The sequence below is a fragment of the Platichthys flesus genome, chromosome 8, assembly GCF_949316205.1.
Source record: "Platichthys flesus chromosome 8, fPlaFle2.1, whole genome shotgun sequence".
NCBI lineage: Eukaryota > Metazoa > Chordata > Actinopteri > Pleuronectiformes > Pleuronectidae > Platichthys > Platichthys flesus.
This window is the reverse complement of record NC_084952.1, coordinates 5,781,779-5,801,160: the sequence shown is the minus strand read 5'-3', so window position 1 is coordinate 5,801,160 and position 19,382 is coordinate 5,781,779. Positions and strand designations below refer to the sequence as shown.

General features: G+C 42.1%; 2 protein-coding genes across 10 annotated transcripts; both read left to right on the top strand.

The window, feature by feature from the left end:
- Positions 1-3,980: 3,980 nt before the first annotated feature.
- On the top strand, positions 3,981-14,074 carry maea (macrophage erythroblast attacher, E3 ubiquitin ligase). Of its 3 annotated transcripts, none has more exons than XM_062394457.1 (9): positions 3,981-4,073; positions 7,860-8,042; positions 8,448-8,651; positions 8,814-8,936; positions 9,683-9,759; positions 9,941-10,049; positions 10,716-10,849; positions 11,808-12,003; positions 12,096-14,074. In XM_062394457.1, the coding sequence occupies exons 1-9, from the start codon at positions 4,005-4,007 to the stop codon at positions 12,189-12,191; spliced, it is 1,191 nt and encodes a 396-aa protein (XP_062250441.1). In that variant the 5' UTR covers positions 3,981-4,004; the 3' UTR covers positions 12,192-14,074. The 3 variants fall into 3 exon arrangements, with proteins under 3 accessions (XP_062250441.1, XP_062250439.1, XP_062250440.1); XM_062394455.1 differs by having other exon boundaries at positions 3,991-4,073; positions 7,860-8,069; XM_062394456.1 differs by lacking the exon at positions 3,981-4,073 and adding an exon at positions 4,957-5,121 and having other exon boundaries at positions 7,860-8,069.
- Positions 14,075-15,043: 969 nt separating this feature from the next.
- LOC133959319 (heterogeneous nuclear ribonucleoprotein A0-like) lies at positions 15,044-18,944 on the top strand. Of its 7 annotated transcripts, none has more exons than XM_062394453.1 (4): positions 15,044-16,206; positions 17,094-17,246; positions 17,548-17,655; positions 18,849-18,944. In XM_062394453.1, the coding sequence occupies exon 1, from the start codon at positions 15,122-15,124 to the stop codon at positions 16,046-16,048; it is 927 nt and encodes a 308-aa protein (XP_062250437.1). In that variant the 5' UTR covers positions 15,044-15,121; the 3' UTR covers positions 16,049-16,206; positions 17,094-17,246; positions 17,548-17,655; positions 18,849-18,944. The 7 variants fall into 7 exon arrangements, with proteins under 7 accessions (XP_062250437.1, XP_062250434.1, XP_062250436.1 ...); XM_062394450.1 differs by having other exon boundaries at positions 17,875-18,944; XM_062394452.1 differs by lacking the exon at positions 17,094-17,246.
- Positions 18,945-19,382: the final 438 nt, after the last annotated feature.

Genomic DNA, 19,382 nt, shown 5'->3' with positions numbered 1-19,382 from the left:
GAGTCCAAAAAAATCTGTTTCTGATGATATGTGAGGCAAGAAAAGCCGATGTCCCGCAGCTTAAATTATGCTCAAATTAAAATGACTTCTGGGGATTTAGAGGCTGTGTGAGCGGGTGATGCATCAAATGTTTGCTCCCCATTGCAGACAGTATCAGCCACTTGCTGTTTTATATCAGCCCATAATAATCAAGATATGTTCAACTCAACAAATTATCCGAATTCAATCCCAAAACTGGTTCATTAGCTTTAATTAGCTGTGTGAGCGATCACACCCCACATGGGAACTTACTGCTATGAGATCAGTGTCTTAACATGTTACATGTAAAAGATGCATGTGGGATATAGGTGCACAAGTTTGGCTTTTTGGTTCTCACACCAAATTCCAACTGACAACGTGAAGACGACAAAGTGAGAAGGTAACAACCCTTTTATCTTGTCAACAAGGCAGATGGTAACTTCACTTTACAGCCACGTTTTACACGAGGGATGCAAATGTTCCCCGGGAAAACAACAGGAAACACACTCTGTGCTTCTAAACGAGGACGGAGAGAAGAGACGACAAGGCGAGATGATTGTTCTGGATGCACAGGGAAGGAAGCAGAGGGGAAGGTAGAGAGGTAGAGGGGACAGGGACATGTAATGATTGCTAGAATATTAAATGAGAGAGAGAAATAAGTGAGGTGATGCATGAGAGGAATCCCGGCCTCACAGTGTTTGTTTAACTGCACTGATCACTCCCTCGTGTGTGTGTGTGTGTGTGTGTGTGTGTGTGTGTGTGTGTGTGTGTGTGTGAACCAGCCCTGATGCTCACATGTGTGTGAGGGTGGACATTAACAGTCACACCCTCTCCTCCCCTGGATCACTCCACACACTCATTGTCCCCCTCCTCCTCAGTTTCTCTCCTCATCCATCTCCCCAACCTCTCCACTCCTCGCCCCATCTCCCCCCTCGCCCACCTTCCTCCCACACCTTCCCTCCTCTGTCTGCTTGTCACCTCCCTCTCCCTCCCTTCTCCATCTCTTTACCTCCTGCTCTTCCATCTGCTCATCTTGCGCTGTGTCTTCTCTCCCTCCCAATTTATCTCTCGATCTCATACGCACTCCATCACGCTCCCTCACCCCTCCACTCCCTCCTCGTTCCTACATCTCTCTTTCCAGCACCCTTATCTCCATCCTCCCCACCCCTTCTCTTCTGTCTCTGTAGTCACTGCAGCGTGTCTAATGGCTCAGCTCCTTCTCAGCAGATCCACCACGTGGAGGCCAGGCGAGCAGCAGCCCCGACCCAACGCCTCCCAACTGCTGGCCTTATCAAGACTAACAGCCAGCGAGACCTAGAGCTATCGCATACAAACACAACACACACACACACACACACACACACACATACAAACAATTACAACAATACATGCCTGCACATGCATAAATATGCAAACGTGTGCATCAATAAATTAATATACAAGCATCACAAGTTGTAAAAATAAAGCATCTGCAACAAAGCGTGCATGCAAAACGCAAAGATGCAAGAGACACGTGAATATGTGCACACACACATACACACACACATACACAAGCTGAAAGAAAATATGCAGACGCAGGCACATCAGTAGAAATTGATTTGGATATATGGATCCTGACAGACAGCTGCAGAACAATGTGGACGCCGCTACAGAGGAGAGAGGATATACTAGAGCGCCTAGCAATCTAATCTACCATTGCATCAGACGAGTACCGCAGGCATGAGGTATCTAACCCACGTGTAGGAGAGGAGGGAGGAGGAGCAGGTGGGCGGGGGGGAAAGACGAGTGGAAGGGTAGAGGAGAAATGAGGAAAGAAGGGGGTTTAATGGAGAAGCAGAGTAGGAGGACAGGTGTGAGGATGAGGAGAAAGATCCTGAATAAATGAAGAAGAATCAATTATATCACAAAGAGTAAGATGCTGAAAATGTACTGACCATTGTCACCTGTCAATAACATGTAATGGTTTAATGTGCTAATATTGAAGTTGGTGGTCTATAGATAGAAAGATGGCAGCTAGAATCTAAAGATGAGAAAACCACGGTCAGCAAAAGTTTCCTTCCTCAACAGGAAAAGAGAGATTAACTCTTAATAGAATTCAACATACAAAATGTTCTTATAACTGTAATTACATACTCTACTGTCGCACTGTGTATTTTACTGCTTCAACCAACTTTATTAAAAATTAAAAAAAAATTCCAAATCTCAAATAGATGTCTTGAGAAGTTATGATCGCAAACATTTAAACACCACTCTGATTAGATTCATCTTATTAAAACTCAGAGATAATAATGTCACCTGGCAAGTTCTTCTTTAATATATAAAAATCCTGCCGTTACACACACTGTACACTGTACATAAACAGAAGTAAACACAGTCACACAAACACACCTTCTCACTGTAAGTTCACACACTTTCAGTTCCCCTCTTATCTGACTTGGCGCCGAGTTAACTCAGCTAACGGCAGCAGTGCTCATGTACACACACACACACACACACATACACACACACACTACACACCAGCCACACACAGGAAGCACTCGTACGGGGCAAGAAACACATCACAAATCTTGCGTCACCTTCCTCTCTCTCTCTGTCAGTGTGTGTCCACTTTTCCACTTTGTTGTAAAGCTGTGTGGGAGGTGTGTGGTACATGCAGCAAGTAATGGGCCAATTGTAAGCGATAACACGTTGTGCCAGCCAATCAGCGCGGCTCGGCACTGGACAGTGGCCAATGGGAACACGTTCACCGCAGCAGGGGGAGGGAGCTCCCATTCGCACAGGAAAATAAATGTGGACATGATATGGAGCCAGTGATGGGATTCATATTGAGGGTGATCCATGTTTCAAGGGAAAATATTTATCTACTTTTAAAAGAGTTAATTTCCTCATCAGTGGAAAAATGATGTTATATTATTTCTATCGTAGTTGTCAGAGGTTTTATTTTAGGAAACTGTCTTGACATTTTTACAGACTCGTTTCCACCTGGATCTGAAGAATTCAGGATTCCCTCAAACTAATGATTGATTGTGTTGTATCCTCACTAACATCAGGATTTCAAAAAAACTTTGATTTCTTGGATTTGATTGATTAGCCCTTGGTGCCACAGCAGGGCTACAACTAATATAAATTTTCATCATCCGTTAATGTAATTTATATTTTTTTGATTGTGGTCACTAAAAATGTCATAACTGAATTTGTTTTCCTCGGTTGTTAATTTTGTTTGACTCACAGTCCCAAAAAAGATTAAATCTCGAGTGACTGTTTTTCATTGATGACATCATTTGATTGGTTTCAGGTTATATTTGATGTGATTAAATGCATCTGTAATCTATTTTGACCTGGTATTGGAAGCTGAAATATCATAATTATTTAGTTTCAGTTAAATTCAGAGTTAGCTCATACACAGTATTATAGTATATATTATATTATACAATCTTGTGGATCTCATCTCAAGGTGAATACAAACAGTGACCGATGAGACTCAAACTCACATATTCCTGAAGTGGATGCTTAAACAGTATCATCAGTTAATCTTTTATTCAATTATAGAAATGTGGATCGCTTTCACACTCGGCCACATTGTTTAAGAACTGAAATATGTAAATCTACTAAAGGTCATATATGTTGTGGGAGAAGCCTGGATCAAAAGTCCTGACAATCATTATTGTTACTGGGTTTTGTTATTTTTCCTTAGACAAAAAATTACATTTGAATGACAATTTCTTTAATCTTTTACCGATGAATGATGCATCAATTAATCAAGAAAATTATAGATACATTAATCAATAAATGAAAATCACTGTTAGTTTAGATTTTATATTGTTTCTCATTTTGAATAAAAACCATCTGAATCTCCCCTCTACACTGGCAGGGCTGACACCGTCCCACCAGGTGGCGGTAGTGAGCGCCGGGGCCATTCCGAGTTGATGGAGAGAGAAAAAAAAAAAAAAAAACACAAACAACCACAAGAGAACCACAAAACCAAGATGGCGGTGCAGGAGACAGCATCCCAACTGTCCATGGCTCTCAAAGTCCAAGAATACCCCACCCTGAAGGTAAATACACCCCGAAACGGTTGAATACACACAGCCCGACGAGCCCCGCGCGGCTGAAACACAAAGCTCGGTCGGTGTTGCTGGTTTAACGGGGATTTCTGGTTCATTAGATACCGAGGGCAAGCGAACTGGACTGGGAGGCTAACGCTGGCTGGACTAGCTTAGCCAGGTAGCATCGTCCATTTAATACCTGGGTTTGAAAAGCGACAGTAAACAATACATAGTTTGATAGATATAAACATATAGAAGGCCACTTGGCTCAAGTGTGTGCGGCTTTAATGGTTGTTTTTTTATTATCTGAGTCGGTGACTGGGTCGAAGGCCTCAGATGTTAGCACAAGTTTAAACCTTGTTGTTTTTTGACAAGATGGTCTACAGCGGCACTGGTGTCACGTCAGATAACATGTTGGGGGGGGGGGGGGGGGGGGCTGCACGTTAGAACGGAATTAGCTTTGATGTTGAAGCTAAGTTAAGCTAGGTACCCAGGGGGCTAGCTGGTGCTGTTCCATGCATGTGAGACAGTGAACCACGGTGACAGATCGTCCAACAACGTGGTTCGTGTGTCCTTCAACGAGCAGACACGGCGTCAGTGGTGAAGCCCCGTGCAGTCGGCATGTGTCCCCCCGCTAGCTAGCTGCTGTGTCGGCTGCCTGGCTGTGGCTTACACCCTCCCATCTTTTTTTAAAATCATACATATATATATATATATATATGCACACAAATAAAGGTGAATCTCCTATTTCACCTGGAGATTGAGTGTATGGCTGAGAGGTGGGTCTACGGGGGGGGGGGGGGGGGTGACAGCCCGTGAAGCCACCAGCAGCAACAGCCCTGTGAGGAAGCGCAGTGTCATCAGATCGCTGCCGCCTGTGTGTGTGCTTCTTTCAAAATGGCCAGCGAGAGAAATCACGGGCTGCTGCCGCCGCACACACGCGCTGCTCCTCCATTCCACACAACACTGCTGCGACACTGCCTTTAGCCGACGAGCCGGATCGAGTCCGGGCTGCTCGCCGTTTGCCAGCCGCCTCCAGGGGACACACGAACACGGCGTGAGTACCGGCGTATTGGCAGCTTTAATGTTGGGGGAACCCGGTGGTGTGGTGCTGCCATGATTCATTAGATTAAACAAATACAAAAAATCGTGGCGTGTTTCGTGTTGCCGGTGCCTGGATGCTGCAGTGGGGATGATGGGCACCATTTTAAGACAGGAGTGATGGTTCTAAAAGGCACTGGAAAAAAGGCACTAAACGGGACTGGTAGCACTGGGAGGGGAGCAGTGTTGTACACGTGTTGAGCAGAATGTTGCCTCACACACACATGAACCTACAAGCATGTGTTGCATATTACGTCCTTAGTGTTTTTATTTTCCTGTCAGATCATGGTGAGGTTATACTGGTAACTCTAATGTTCATCTGTTGTCCTTCAACACACCATCTGAACCAGTGGTTTGTTGGTAGGTAACCTGAAAGCTGAGCAAACAGGCCTTCAACAGTCTATTGATAGTGTAACACTACGACATTGTGTCTGTATTTTCAAGGTGAGTCCAACTCGTCATCATTATCATCCAGACTTCTTAAATTTACCCAAGAAGTGTTGTGATAATCATTAATGATTAAAATGTGCTGTGAGGAGTGGGGCTTGGCAGTGTCTCTTGCACTGAGTCAACTCACAACAAATCATGAAAGACAACCAGTCACACAGTGTCAGTCGGGCCCCACATGTACTGTCTGAAACATGACTGAGTTACATTGTTAACTGTCAAGCTAATCAAGGTTGATTGGAGAAGGGTGAATCTTAAAAGCTCTAGAGACCGATCATATTCAAAATCTTTTTATTTCTCTTAAGTGTTAAAGGAAAAAACCTACTGGACAGCGTCTCATGAAGGATGTGGTATGGGTCAGGGAAGAACCCATGAAATCCTGGTGCCGAGTGGGATCAAGGGACAGATGTAGTTTTTTATAAAATGATTATTATTATTTAACAGTGAGATAGTGTCTTTTTGTTGTTGTTTTTTTCTAGGCTTTCCCCAATTTCCCAGGGAACAATACATGGGTCTCTGAAAAAGGTCTGACACATACATGTGACTTGATTGAGACTATTCAAAGTAGCGAACATGTCATTGTCCCTGAAATGAATGATACAATTAATTTAGTTACTGCTAGTGCTGCAGGAATCCCTGGTCTCACACTACTTAACATACAAATGATCCACATCTCCACAGCTTTTACAGTTGAGGCACAATGAGTCCTCTGTTTCAGCAGATACCCTGAGCCCCTGAGATGAGGTATTCGAGTCATAGTGCATATACACACCAGTTGATATATATATATATATATATATATATATATATATATCCCTTGGTGGTTGTGTCACTTTACTGCCCAACCCTACATGTTTGCATTTTCCAGAAATCACAGAGGCAATGAGGTAATGTGGCTCGATCTACACCTTGCTGTAATGATAAGCATCTCTCCTGGCTCCTTCATTTTGTGACACTGAATTAATCTGCTGATCTTTGGCCAAGTGTGTCACTAAAATCAATGTTTGCTGTTCAATCACAGACCATTTTAATATGTCTGTGGAAAACCCTGGTCTTAATGTAGCCACCAGGAATAAGAAATGCTGGAGAGACCGATATAAAGGCAATGTCTCAGCCATCCTTCCTGTCTCATGCAGCGGCTGTGTACATTCCTGAGCAGATAAATCCTGCTGTTTTCTGCCAGCGGAGATGCAATGAATATTATGCGTATGAAACTGTTCCATGGTACAATTAAATATCTGAATCATGGCATCCTATTCTGGGCTTTAATTCAGCAAAATTAGAACTGAATTCCCCAAATTCCAGCAAAGCATCAACATTCTGTGATGCTCCACTCCACTGATGTTTCTCTCCAGTCTTAGTGATCTGTGAAATGAACTTGGCTCCAACTTAAAAGAGAGAAAGTATTCCCGATGGATCAAAGCTCTCCTCATTGTTTTGTGCAGAGAACAAGAAGGAACCACAACAGTCAGATGAAATTGGTTCACGGAGAGCAAGGAAAACACTGTCGTTTGGTTTGATAACATTACAGAGATCTCATAGTTTAAAAGTTATCTGTGATAAAGCTAATAGGGTTTTTATTGTGCTTACTGCTTGTTAATCAAAGATGCACTCCCGTATTTTTATTCTAGGGTAATTATTATTTAGAAAATCTGGAGTTTGTGATTGTAATGAGGTTTTTGAACCAGCTGTGACAAATTATTATTCTGCAGAATATAGCTATTCGAAATCTTAGTAAAATAATAAAGCAACTATTTAATTAAACTATCAAATTTCACCAGATTGTATACTTCATTAGAGCCAAACATCAGTTTCCTAAATAACATTGCTTTTCCCTTCTGCCTAGCAGCCAGTAGATCAGAGTTGTACTGGCCCTTTGTGTATTTTTACTGGTCCAGCAGCTAAAAATGAAAACAATGAGGTTGCAGATTACAACCAACTGAATTCCCTGTGCCTCACCCTCTCTGTTCAAGCTTATAGGTGAGTCTACGGTGGCGTGTAGGGAACAAAAAACACAAAAAGCCCCTCTTTAGATATAAAGGGCTCATTGTGCGGTAACTAAACTTCACGATTTCCTATATTCAGGTGGTTATGCAATAACCAGGACATAGTAACTTTAAACTGAAAATCTGAATGTGTTTTAAGACCACCATTTGTAAACACGCACCTATCGCAGGTTAGCTCCGTGCCGCTGTCAAACCCGAATGCTTCACACACTCATCCTATCCAACGACGTTGTCTTCACAGGTCCCGTACGAGACCCTGAACAAACGTTTCAGAGCAGCTCAGAAGAACATAGATCGGGAGACCAGTCACGTGACGATGGTCGTGGCGGAGCTGGAGAAAACCCTGAGCAGCTTCCCCGTGGTTGACTCTGTGGTGTCACTGCTGGATGGGGTGGTGGAGAAACTCAGCGCCCTCAAAAGGAAGGTGAGGGATACAGATGTATACAAACAGGCAAGCCACTAAATGTGTTCTTATAGATACAAACATAACACAATATCTGGTCGATTTATTACTTCTTGATCAAGGTCTTGCTGCTATGCTTAGATTTGGAATTTGTAACTTTCAGTTAATCTACTTATCTCGAAACTTTTCAGACTAAAAATACAAAACGTATAAGAAATATTTTTGAATAAGAAATCATGATAACTGCCCTTAAGCTATCATGGCTGTTTTTGTTTTTTTTTACCTCTGTGCAATAATGTGCAGCAGATGTCTGTCACATACCAACATCTAGTTGGTGAAGAGACAAATAGTCTCAAGCAGCTTTCAGACATGCACTGATCTCACTCCATTTGATAAGTACAGTAAGAATGAGTGTGTGTCCCATAGGCTGCAGAGTCCATCCAGGCAGAAGACGAGAGTGCCAAGCTGTGTAAGCGTCGCATCGAGCACTTGAAGGAGCACAGCAGCGACCAGCCGGCCTCAGCCAACCTGTGGAAGAAGAAACGCATGGATCGCATGATGGTGGAGCACCTGCTGCGCTGCGGCTACTACAACACAGCTGTTAAACTGGCCAGACAGAGCGGTATAGAGGTGATTGTCAACTCAATACTAACTGACCCTGACTATCAGTTTTTGTTTATACACATATTATTGCGTGTCTTGTGCTTTTTGAATTTAATTATCGGGTCACAATTGTATTTATGTTTTAAGTTTCTCTCTTTGTTGACATGTTGACATGTCTCTATTTTTTAGGATCTGGTGAACATTGAAATGTTCCTCACAGCTAAGGAGGTGGAGGAGTCTCTGGAGAGGCAGGAGACCGCCACCTGTTTAGCCTGGTGCCACGACAACAAGTCTCGCCTCCGTAAAATGAAGGTAGTTCATTTACAACAGTTCACATTTAGCCTCTGGAATGCCAATGGTTTCATTTGATTTATTTTACTTTTGGTGTTTTGCTCTTCTGTCAGTGGCAGCAAGTTAAAGCAATACTTGAAAATTGGAGCTCAACTGGAACATTATAATGGATTAGAATTCCCTACTCTCTGAAGTGTTAATCCTGGGATTATTCCATTAAACCAGAAGTACAATGTAATGGGGGTGTCTATGAGAATTGTGGGGTTTGAATGGTTTTGATATCAGCTACCAAAATGTTGGTATGTCTGACATTCCTACTAAGTTAGATCAGAACTGCAGGAATGCATGATAATCATCTCAGTTAACTGGTACCAGCAGTGTCAACATTGTTGTAGGGAGATGCCCAAAAAACTTCAAGGTTTCAGGACTGTTCTGATGCTTTTTATTCCCTGCTACAAGCATTCGGGAAATTTCCAACTGAATTATTATGTCAAAAGAGGATTAGGAAGCTGACGCCAACCAACTGCTGCGCTCTTTTTCTGGCTCCACTGCAGCAGGAATTTTTTTCCTATTTTAAAAAAAACATTTGGTCGATAAAGCATTAAAAGGCAGCTATGGAATCTTCCAGCACCACAGCAGTTACATAAAATGATCAGTTACATCCATGCTGCAGTACTTCCTGAGTTCAGAAAGGAGAAAGAGAAAGTCTGGGGGCTCTGCAGCATTTCACTGCTTTTAATATCGTTTTACTTCTGTTCTTTCTGCAGAGTTGTCTTGAGTTCAGTCTGAGAATCCAGGAGTTCATCGAGCTCATCAGACAAAACAAACGCATGGATGCAGTCAGGTACTAGACACAGAACCACAACACAAACACATACAAACACACACTTTATCTTTACAAACACCGTAATTGTTTCACCTTAAATACACCAACTGTACCTATAATGTTAAATATTGACAATACCAAAAATTACCATTTTCCATCTTTGCCCCATTGATGGTGGTTTTGTTTGTCTTTGTTTCAGACATGCCAGGAAACACTTCAGCCAAGCAGAGGGTGGACAGTTGGATGAGGTTCGGCAGGTGATGGGGATGTTGGCCTTCCCATCAGATACACACATCTCTCCATACAAGGTAACGCCGATTGTTTAACCATTGTAATCTAGATATTTATGTATATGTGTAAGATCATATTTGGGATTCTTCGATTCACTCATGGAAAAGTCTGTTTCATTGTCAGAACTGGCACAGAAACAATTGAAATTTAAACTCTAATATGTAATTTAAAGCAGCTGCTAATACACGCTGAGTGACAGATGTTAATTGAATGCCAAACATTTTTTTATGATTGATAATACACCACTTTCTAGAGATCTAGCAGAGGAAGTGCTATAGCACCAGAGAAGCCACTAGATGGCCTTGTGTGTTAGTGAAAAAAACTAAATCACTTCCCTCTTCTCAACTACTTCAGAATGTCCAGGGCATCTGTTTTTAACTGTTTCTATTTTGAATCTTTACTGGGAGACAAAAATCTTTTGAGAAATGGTGTTTTACCATGACATCATGACAACATTTATTCATCTCAAATTTATTGTATATAATTAATTTTTATTATAATTTATCTCTGTAAAAGATTTAAACAGGAAACTGTGTAGTGGTTGTGTGTGTCTGTCCTCTTTTTCAGTTTGTAGAGTTTTTTCCGTTGCTTATGTGACACTCTGGTCTGCACCTCACAAATAGTAATTACTGGGTTTCTTTTGGTGATAAAATCTCTGTCTCTTGTTTTTTCTGTTGCTTTAGGATCTTTTGGATCCAGCCCGCTGGAAGATGCTGATCCAGCAGTTTCGATATGACAACTACAGACTGCACCAGCTTGGAAACAACTCTGTGTTCACTATAACCCTACAGGCTGGGCTGTCTGCCATCAAGACACCGTATCCTACCATACTCTGTTTCCAATATGAGGTCACTCAGGGCGACACAGTGATGCAAGTTGTACTTGAGTCAGAGGTCTTATCAGTTTGGGTCAACAATGTCAGCTGACTATCTCAAACCTCTTCTTCGCACGGGTTCAACAAGCGGTTGCCCCTGCCTGGCTTCGCTGAATATAGTGTTGTTACCAAAAAAAGGAAATTAAACAAATGATCGTGATGTTTAAATGTTGAGGGACGGAGAGAAATTGTGGATCAAGACAGAGACATGGACAGACAGAGGGGAAATGTAACTTGAATCTGATAAACGGTTCAGTGTAATTCAGTAAAATCAGTGAAGTGATATTTAGCTACACTGCAGACTTGAATCGATGCTGGCAAGATGAAAGCTACTGTATGTCATGAATGGGTCCAGTTGGTTTAACACACATGGAGCAGACTTACTGGCTGAAAGGTTTACCTCATTTACGATATAATAAGTGAGGATATGCAGCTTTTCTGCACACTGGTTAATCTGCTTAAAGAGGCAATTGGCTCCGTTCCTAATACCAGTAAGGGAAGTGGCCTTTCTGTTATTCTTCCCCAGTGCATCATGTTGGTGTCTCCTTTACATCTCTGCTGATCGAAGCCAAGTCCGATGAAAACCTGTGTCTCCTGCAGAGTCATTTGACGATTGAATCGATTCCCACTGCAGACAAAGCCACATGTCAGTGGGGGTTTTGACCAGTGGAAAAGGGCCTAACATATTTACCCTGATGTTATAACTCCTCATTAAACCTATTTAAACTATTTATTTTTTTTACCTTTATAATGAATGATAAGGAAAGCAGACATGGGATTTAAAATGAGGGCAGAGTTCTTAAGGTTTGCCAAAGAGGGTCGATTGCACGTTATAACTGTCTTTGCTCTTTCTGTGATAACAACATCAAGTTTTGGTCCCTAACCTTATTGCCTATTCCAGTCAGTGCTACAAGGAGGACGGTACCTCAAAGAACCCAGACTGCCCAGTGTGCAGTAAATCTCTAAACAAGTTGGCCCAGCCGCTGCCCATGGCCCATTGTGCCAATTCCAGACTAGTTTGCAAGATCTCTGGAGAGGTCATGAATGAAAACAACCCTCCGATGATGCTTCCTAATGGATACGTGTACGGCTACAATGTGAGTACCCCACAAGATGAACCCTTAAAATAAGGGAAAGCGAAAATTGTTTTCTCCTTAATTCATCATCCTCTCTGTATAATCTCTTCCAGTCCCTTCTGTCCATCCGCCAAGATGACAAAGTGGTGTGTCCCAGAACCAAAGAAGTCTTCAACTTCTCTCAGGCTGAGAAGGTCTACATCATGTGATCACTCAGATTCGCCCTGTCTGAACGACGACCTGATGGTAAACGGTCAACCATCACCTGTGACCTGCCACCCGTGGAGCTGTGATCTAGTGCCCTACCAACGCCCCCCCCCCCCCCCCCCCCCCCACACACACACACAGACACACGCAAAATACCCTACGACCCCTTCCCACCCAGAATTCCATGAGTGATTCCTTTTCACCCACTCCCCCCCACCCCCAACTCTATCACACAGAAACTGGGCTCGACTCCTTTCAGACTGTTTTAGCAGTGGCTACAAGTCGTTCGATCTGATTCATTCAAGCACATGGACTATTAACATCATTATCTTACAAGCCTTCACTCTCAAGATTAAACACGAGAGGGAAAGGACTGTGGGGTCGAACAAACGACTAGATCGATGTTTGATTTTACTACAACAAATAAAATCCTGTTGAGGTTACTTTGCCTTTTTTCCTTTTACTAGTCGTGTTCCTTTGTTACTTAAATAACGTGGCAGGACTGTGTTGACTCACAACATTAAGGAGACTAACACATGAGAGTTGGGTTTTTCTTTTAAAGACAAACATGGCTGCCTGGTCTCATAGTAGCATCTTATTATGTGATGCATGCTGTTGTCTTTTAGCCATGTGCTGTTTGATGGATTGTTGAGGGCATATATTAATTGCCTCCTTTGAAACTGCCTACTAACATTTTTGCATTTCACCCTCTTTGGCTGTGAAACCGGAATCTGATTGGGCTGCTCCTTTTCAAATGTAAATATTAGTTAGAAATTGGTCGTCCTCATGTGCTAATTCTGGGGTGTTTTTTGGGGACAAGTAACGATGACGAAGATTAACCTCCTGCAAAGATGTTGTGTGAGCTGAACAAGTCTTTTCTTGGCTGTTGACCTGACATGACCTGCAGTATCCTCCAGTTAACTGGTTGTCCGGTGTAGCTCATCGATGCTGGGAAAGCTGTTAGTTTCACACACTTGGTAGTGTCAATTATAGTGTATTTACTACCATAATGAAAATTACACAATATTCAAACAAGACAACCAGCTTTGTTTGGATAAAAAAAAATCGTCTTCCTTTTTTGTGTGTTTTATTTTTCATTTTCGGCTCATCTTTATTTTCTTCAGCTAAAAGACTGGAAACGATTCCGTGATATCAACATAAAACTGTCCCATAAATTAAACCTCACTGAAATAGTTTTTAATTTCATAATTAAACTTGTTTTTAATTTTAATTTCTTAGATATTTCTTATTCCATTACTCTTTTTCCAACAAGATATCAAAGGACTGCAGATTGTTTTCTCTTCTGCATGTGTTAAGGCTGCTTTTGGTACCAACACTAAAGAGTTTACCCGGCATTAAACTACACCAAAATCATCAGTAAATTTCTGTCATGCACAATCTTTTCTCTGTCGGTTGAACCATCTTGCTTTTCTTGCAGTTCGAGAAGTTAAAACTCCTGCTTTTAGTCTTGTAAAAACATGACCTGACCTTTTCAACTTTTTCTAGACGATGGACTGAAAATGGGAACAGCACATGACGTACTCAAACCTGGAATGTGAATTAGTGGGACATGAAAGTTGACTTCATTGTCAGCTAACGCACAACTAATTCTTACATGGTAGAAATGTAACGACACCCATTCAAAACAAATTTTTATTTTAAAAGTTTTAAAGTTTTATTTTAAACATGATCAGTCTTGTGGTAAGTCATTTCTTCCATTTGTTGTTTATGGACAAACCAAAAGATGCCTCACTTGTGTCCCATTAATGGTTTCGAACTGTATCTTAAAAGAGAACCAGACTGTCCTGTGTGTTTGTGTTGGTAGAATAGATAAAGGGGTTGTTTCATAGCAATATGCCTCATAAAGATTTCAGTGAACTTTGAATTTGGTGTTTCTTTATTTGCCATGTCCGCTCTGTGGGCTATGAACTCAGCGTTAACATAAGCTGTGGAAGGTGTGAAGAGGTAAACTATTCACTGCAGCTCTGCTCACATAGAAATGCAAAGTGTTGTGTCTTTCACCTGAAACCACCTGAATCTCTATGGACGAAGGATGCTTGGAGTCACGATTTTTTGGATGGGGGGGAGGGTGTAGCAGTGAAAAACTAAAGCATGCATGTGGATATAAACTTATTATAAAGTTCATGATGATATAGGATTAAACTGCAAGAATTATAATATTTTGCAGTACAAATATATAAATCCTGGGATTTTTCCAAAGCCAGAAATTCATGATGGTCACTGCCACCGGGATGGATTTAGATGTTGGTGAACTAATCATTCCCAAGTCTGATTAATCAGTCAGTTTTTGATTGTTAAAGTCATTATTTTGTGAATAAAAAAGCATTACAGGTTACAACAACCCTGTGAAAAATATTTTAATTGATTGCTTTAGGGCACCCATTCGTCCAAAATCAACAATAATCAAATTAGAGTGACATAATACGTGTGAAAAACAACTGTATTATTCCTCTAGTGTTAGATTTTATTGTATGAATGAAAGATGGATATGTGAGCCCAGTGAACTGTTGAATCCAAACCAGCAACACATGGTTATCACTCAAATGTTTTAAACCCAAAACAATAACATAAAAAAACGTGGAATCCGCTACATTTTACATTTTATTTCATGTTTTAGTTGAGGGCAGATCTCATGGAAATCCTCATTATTTTTATTTCTCATTTCTTAATTGTTTTGGAGGCTTTTTTTTTTACATTAATATCAGTAAACATCTCTCTCTCTCTCTCTCGCTCTACGTGTATAGAGTTGTTTACGCGCTAAAGAGCTCCCCGCGGACCGGAAGAGGAGGCGCCGCTTTCTCGAGCCGCTCTTCGGTATAAATTCTGCTGCGTTCTTCCCCCTCCTCCACCATTTTGAGATTACCAAACGACTGCGTGACTTCAACTAGCGTCTCGATTCCTTTGTCTGAAAATGAGCGACCAGCTTTGTAAACTCTTCGTCGGCGGACTCAACGTGGACACCGACAGCGATGGCCTGCGCAAGCACTTCGAGCAGTACGGCACCCTGACCGACTGCGTGGTGGTGGTGAACAAGCAGCTGCAGAGGTCGCGATGCTTCGGCTTTGTGACCTACTCCACGCCGGAGGAGGCCGACTGCGCCATGGCGGCTAGGCCGCACACCGTCGACGGCAACACGGTCGAGGTGAAGCGCGCCGTGGCCAGGGAGGACGCCAACAAACCCGAGGCCCTCGCCAAGGTGAAGAAGATCTTCGTGGGTGGCTTGAAAGACGACATCGAGGAGGAGCACCTCATGGACCATTTCAGCCAGTACGGTGAGATCGAGAAGGCCGAAGTCATCTCCGACAAGGAGACCGGCAAGAAGAGGGGCTTCGGCTTCGTGTACTTCAACGAGCACGACGCGGCCGACAAGGCGGTCGTGGTGAAGTTCCACTCCATCAATGGACACAAAGTCGAGGTTAAGAAAGCCCTGACCAAGCAGGAGATGCAGGCGTCCGGCAGAGGCGGCATGGGGATGGGGGGAGGACGGGGAAGAGGCATGCGGGGCGGCCAAAATGGCTACGGCAACAGGGAGTACGGCAACTACAACTACGGAAATGGCGGCGGGGGCTATAATGGCGGCGGTGGTGGTGGCGGCTACGGAGGAGGATACGGCGGATATGGTGGCGGCTATGGAGACCAGGGAAGTGGTGGATATGGTGGTGGAAACGGCTACAACGATTTTGGAAGCGGCTATGGGCAGCACACCTCCGGCTACGGCCCCATGAAGGGGGGGCCTTTCGGCAGCCAAAGGAGCGCGGCTCCCTACACCAGAGGAGGCGGTGGAGGTGGCGGCGGCGGTGGCTACCCGAGAGGAGGCTATGGCGGCGGCGGCTACTAAACGAGACTGCACAATGGAAACCCGACCACCCATCCCCCGCCTCAACCGACCTCCGGCCTAAACTCAAATTCAGTTACGGGGCGTCTGTCGTGGAACCCAACCATGGCAGAGATATGGACACAGAGACCCCCTCAAATCATAACGAAGACCCCAAACAGGTAGGAAGGTCACTTCCCGGAAAACCTGATAATAACGAGCAGCTGTTTGCCGTTCTACTAGGACATGTAAACCAGAATAAAACACACAATGACCCCTTTTATGGACGCACACAGACGCCAGTGTGGTCGTCGATTAGGTTATTAATTTTTTTATTTGCGTTCACTCGTTGTTTTTTGAAAGCTTTTTCAATGTAGGATTGTTTTTTGCTGACATTTTTAAAAGCAATTTAGATTATACTTTGTTTCCTGAAGTAAACCTAGTGTGATTTCAATGTATGAGGATGAGAAAGCATGTTATGTGGAATCTGGATTTCCTAGATCTGACTGATAAACCACCGATTTGTATGATTTACTTTGGGTCATTCAGCGAAGGCGGGAACGTGACACTGCAGGATCCATTTTCCTTCCCCTTATATTGTATTCAAACTCCTCACGCATAGTATTAGTCTCAACCGAAGTCTTGTTCATATTTCCATTTACCTGTAGCAATATCTAATGTATATTGTATACTTTCATGTCTTGAGATCCAATCTACTGTTAAAACACTTTGGTATGCTTATGTATGTTCATTTTAAATAAAACGTTATACCACTTAGCTTAGTTATTTTACTTATTATTTAACCAGGCTTCCTCAAGTTTATCCACAGGTTTTATCTTCTCCTTGTTGAACTTTAGTTCATCCCCGCAGTTTATTCCCTTACTCTCAGGTGGGTGAAATGAATGGTTGTAGTCTACCCGCAGCCAATGCATGTAGGCTTTGTAGGGTTTGACCTTTGCTAATATATATCTTTTTTTAATATTTCTTCTCATTTTTAACATATTTTAATACATATCTTTATGTGGACATGAGGGCTCTGATAATTATCTTTGATTATTCCTACATTTAGGTGTTCTTACTTCCTTATTCCAGTAGGCTATCCCAGCCAAAATAGCCGTAGCAGTTTGTTTGTAGGATACTTCAAGACCCTGTTGATTACCTGGGGTCGATTGTGATAGGAGTCTGAAATATCTCTTTAGGAAATCCACATCCAGCAAACTAGGTATGTAAATCAACCTGTCTTCACTCTGTGTTGGTCAACCATGTATGGAATATCTTTGACCTGGTGCACAAGCGCACTATTTATTTAAAACGACTTAACTCATCATAGCTCAATGCGCCTTTTTACATCTAGCTAATCTTAAATGAAGGGGTGTTACTTAATTTGGTCTTATGAACTTAAATTGGACGGTAGGAGACCCAAATTTAGTTCCACCGTTAAATGGAGCAAGTAAATTGGTGTCTCCTCCAGAAAAATATGCTGTGTCCAGTTTCTCACTTTGTCTCTCTCCCATCTCCTCCAGGTTGCTATGGTAACCTGGGTACGAGGACATCACCCCTGAAAACGATGGGGGTGTGTGTCTCATCGCTGGCGGGGGGGACCAAGAGAGGCTGTGTCTTCTCCCCCTCAGGTGAAGTCAATTTCACAACGGATTCCAGTGTGTGGTCAAAATGAATATGAATCGCACAGGGTTATTGACCAGAGATTTAGATTTTGGGTGAAGTGGGCCTTCTCCACTGATTTTTATAACTGTGAATATTACTTGATGTAACTTCTCATTTCAGGTTGTGGACATTAGTGGATTCCCTTTTTTTAAAATGGTATTTTTTACTTTAACTTGCCTAAATAGGTATTACTCCGAGAATCTTATTGGTTTCAACAAACTACAAGTATAACCAGCAAAACCCAAAGTGTACTGGGTTATTTGAAGATATATTTCAAATTATGTAAGTATTAAATGATTGTCCTATGATGCAGATACACTCAAGATAAGTCAAAGTAAAATAAATTATGTCAACACACTTTATTAAATGTATATACTAAATATCTATTGTTTCTTCAAGGTCGAGCAGAAATAATGTTGAATGACTTTATTGGTCATATCAGTTAAGAAGGAACAACTGTCTGCAGACCTGCTTCAAAATAGGGAGCAATGAGGGAAACTTGCCACTTTGATCAAATGCACACCTTACTACGCACATGTATGTTCACTTTGAATAAAAACTTATACACAATTATTCGACCTCAAGTTTATTCAGGTATTACAGTTAAATGTTATAGTTGCCTTTTTCCAACAGTTTCTGCACACAAAATATTCTTCAAACTGGCTCTGGACCATGACCTGAGAAAGCTTCTTAATTCTGGTTAGGTTTGTGATTAACAGGAAACAAAATTATGCAGGTATGTCGCTGTGTGTCAGAGATGGTGCTTTTACTCAGTGCAAAACCAGCAGGGAGGCTTGAGACTGGCTTATTCGAGCAAATATCAAAGTCTATAGTCATTTGGGGGGGGAGTCAGTCAAATTATGACACTGTCAAATTTTAAGATTGCATCAAGCTTGGCTTCAGTGGTTTATGCAAACCGATGAGGTCAGAAATGATCTTAGTGTTAAAAAGTGAGCTGGAGTAATCGCACAAGGGCTCACCAAGTAATTGGCATGTAATTCATACATGCTGAAATGGTGCCTATGAAAGTTTCATACAGCACAAGAAGGGGAAAGTATATTCCTTGAATGAAGTTGATCTAATCAAAACTACTGTACTTGAGTGATACATGACTTGGTGAACAGCGTGTCAATTTTCCATTCTGTTTTATCTTCTGTAGGTCAATGATGCCTCTGATCATTCCTTAGGACAAGAAACCTCTTAAGATGAATCATCTTGATTTCAAAATAAATCTATATATATTTTTATACCAACAGACTTGCTGTATTACTTCTTTACATTGAGCATGGTTCTGGAATGCCCCTCCTGGGCACACAGCTTACACAGGGTCACTAAATATCTTGAGCATATGTTCAGGCTTGTGAGGACAAAGACCCATTGGTGGATTATTATTTGCTGTCCTGTAATATGTAAAATGTGTGCTGGTATTGGTGAGCAGCTTGGCTGGACTGGTAATGTTATATGTGCTTCTTGAGTGGAAACCCAGGAAATCTGAGTGATAAACTTATTTGGAGCCAGGTTTCTGTATCTCAGCATGTGGCAGTTGAAGGATGCATTTTCAGTTTTCCTATGTATATAAGCAATGCTTTACACACAGTTACATCATTATTGTACAAAGCAGAATTAAAACATTTAAAGAAACCAGCTTGACGGCCCGGTTTAACAACTCGGCGGGAATGTAAACTGATACTGC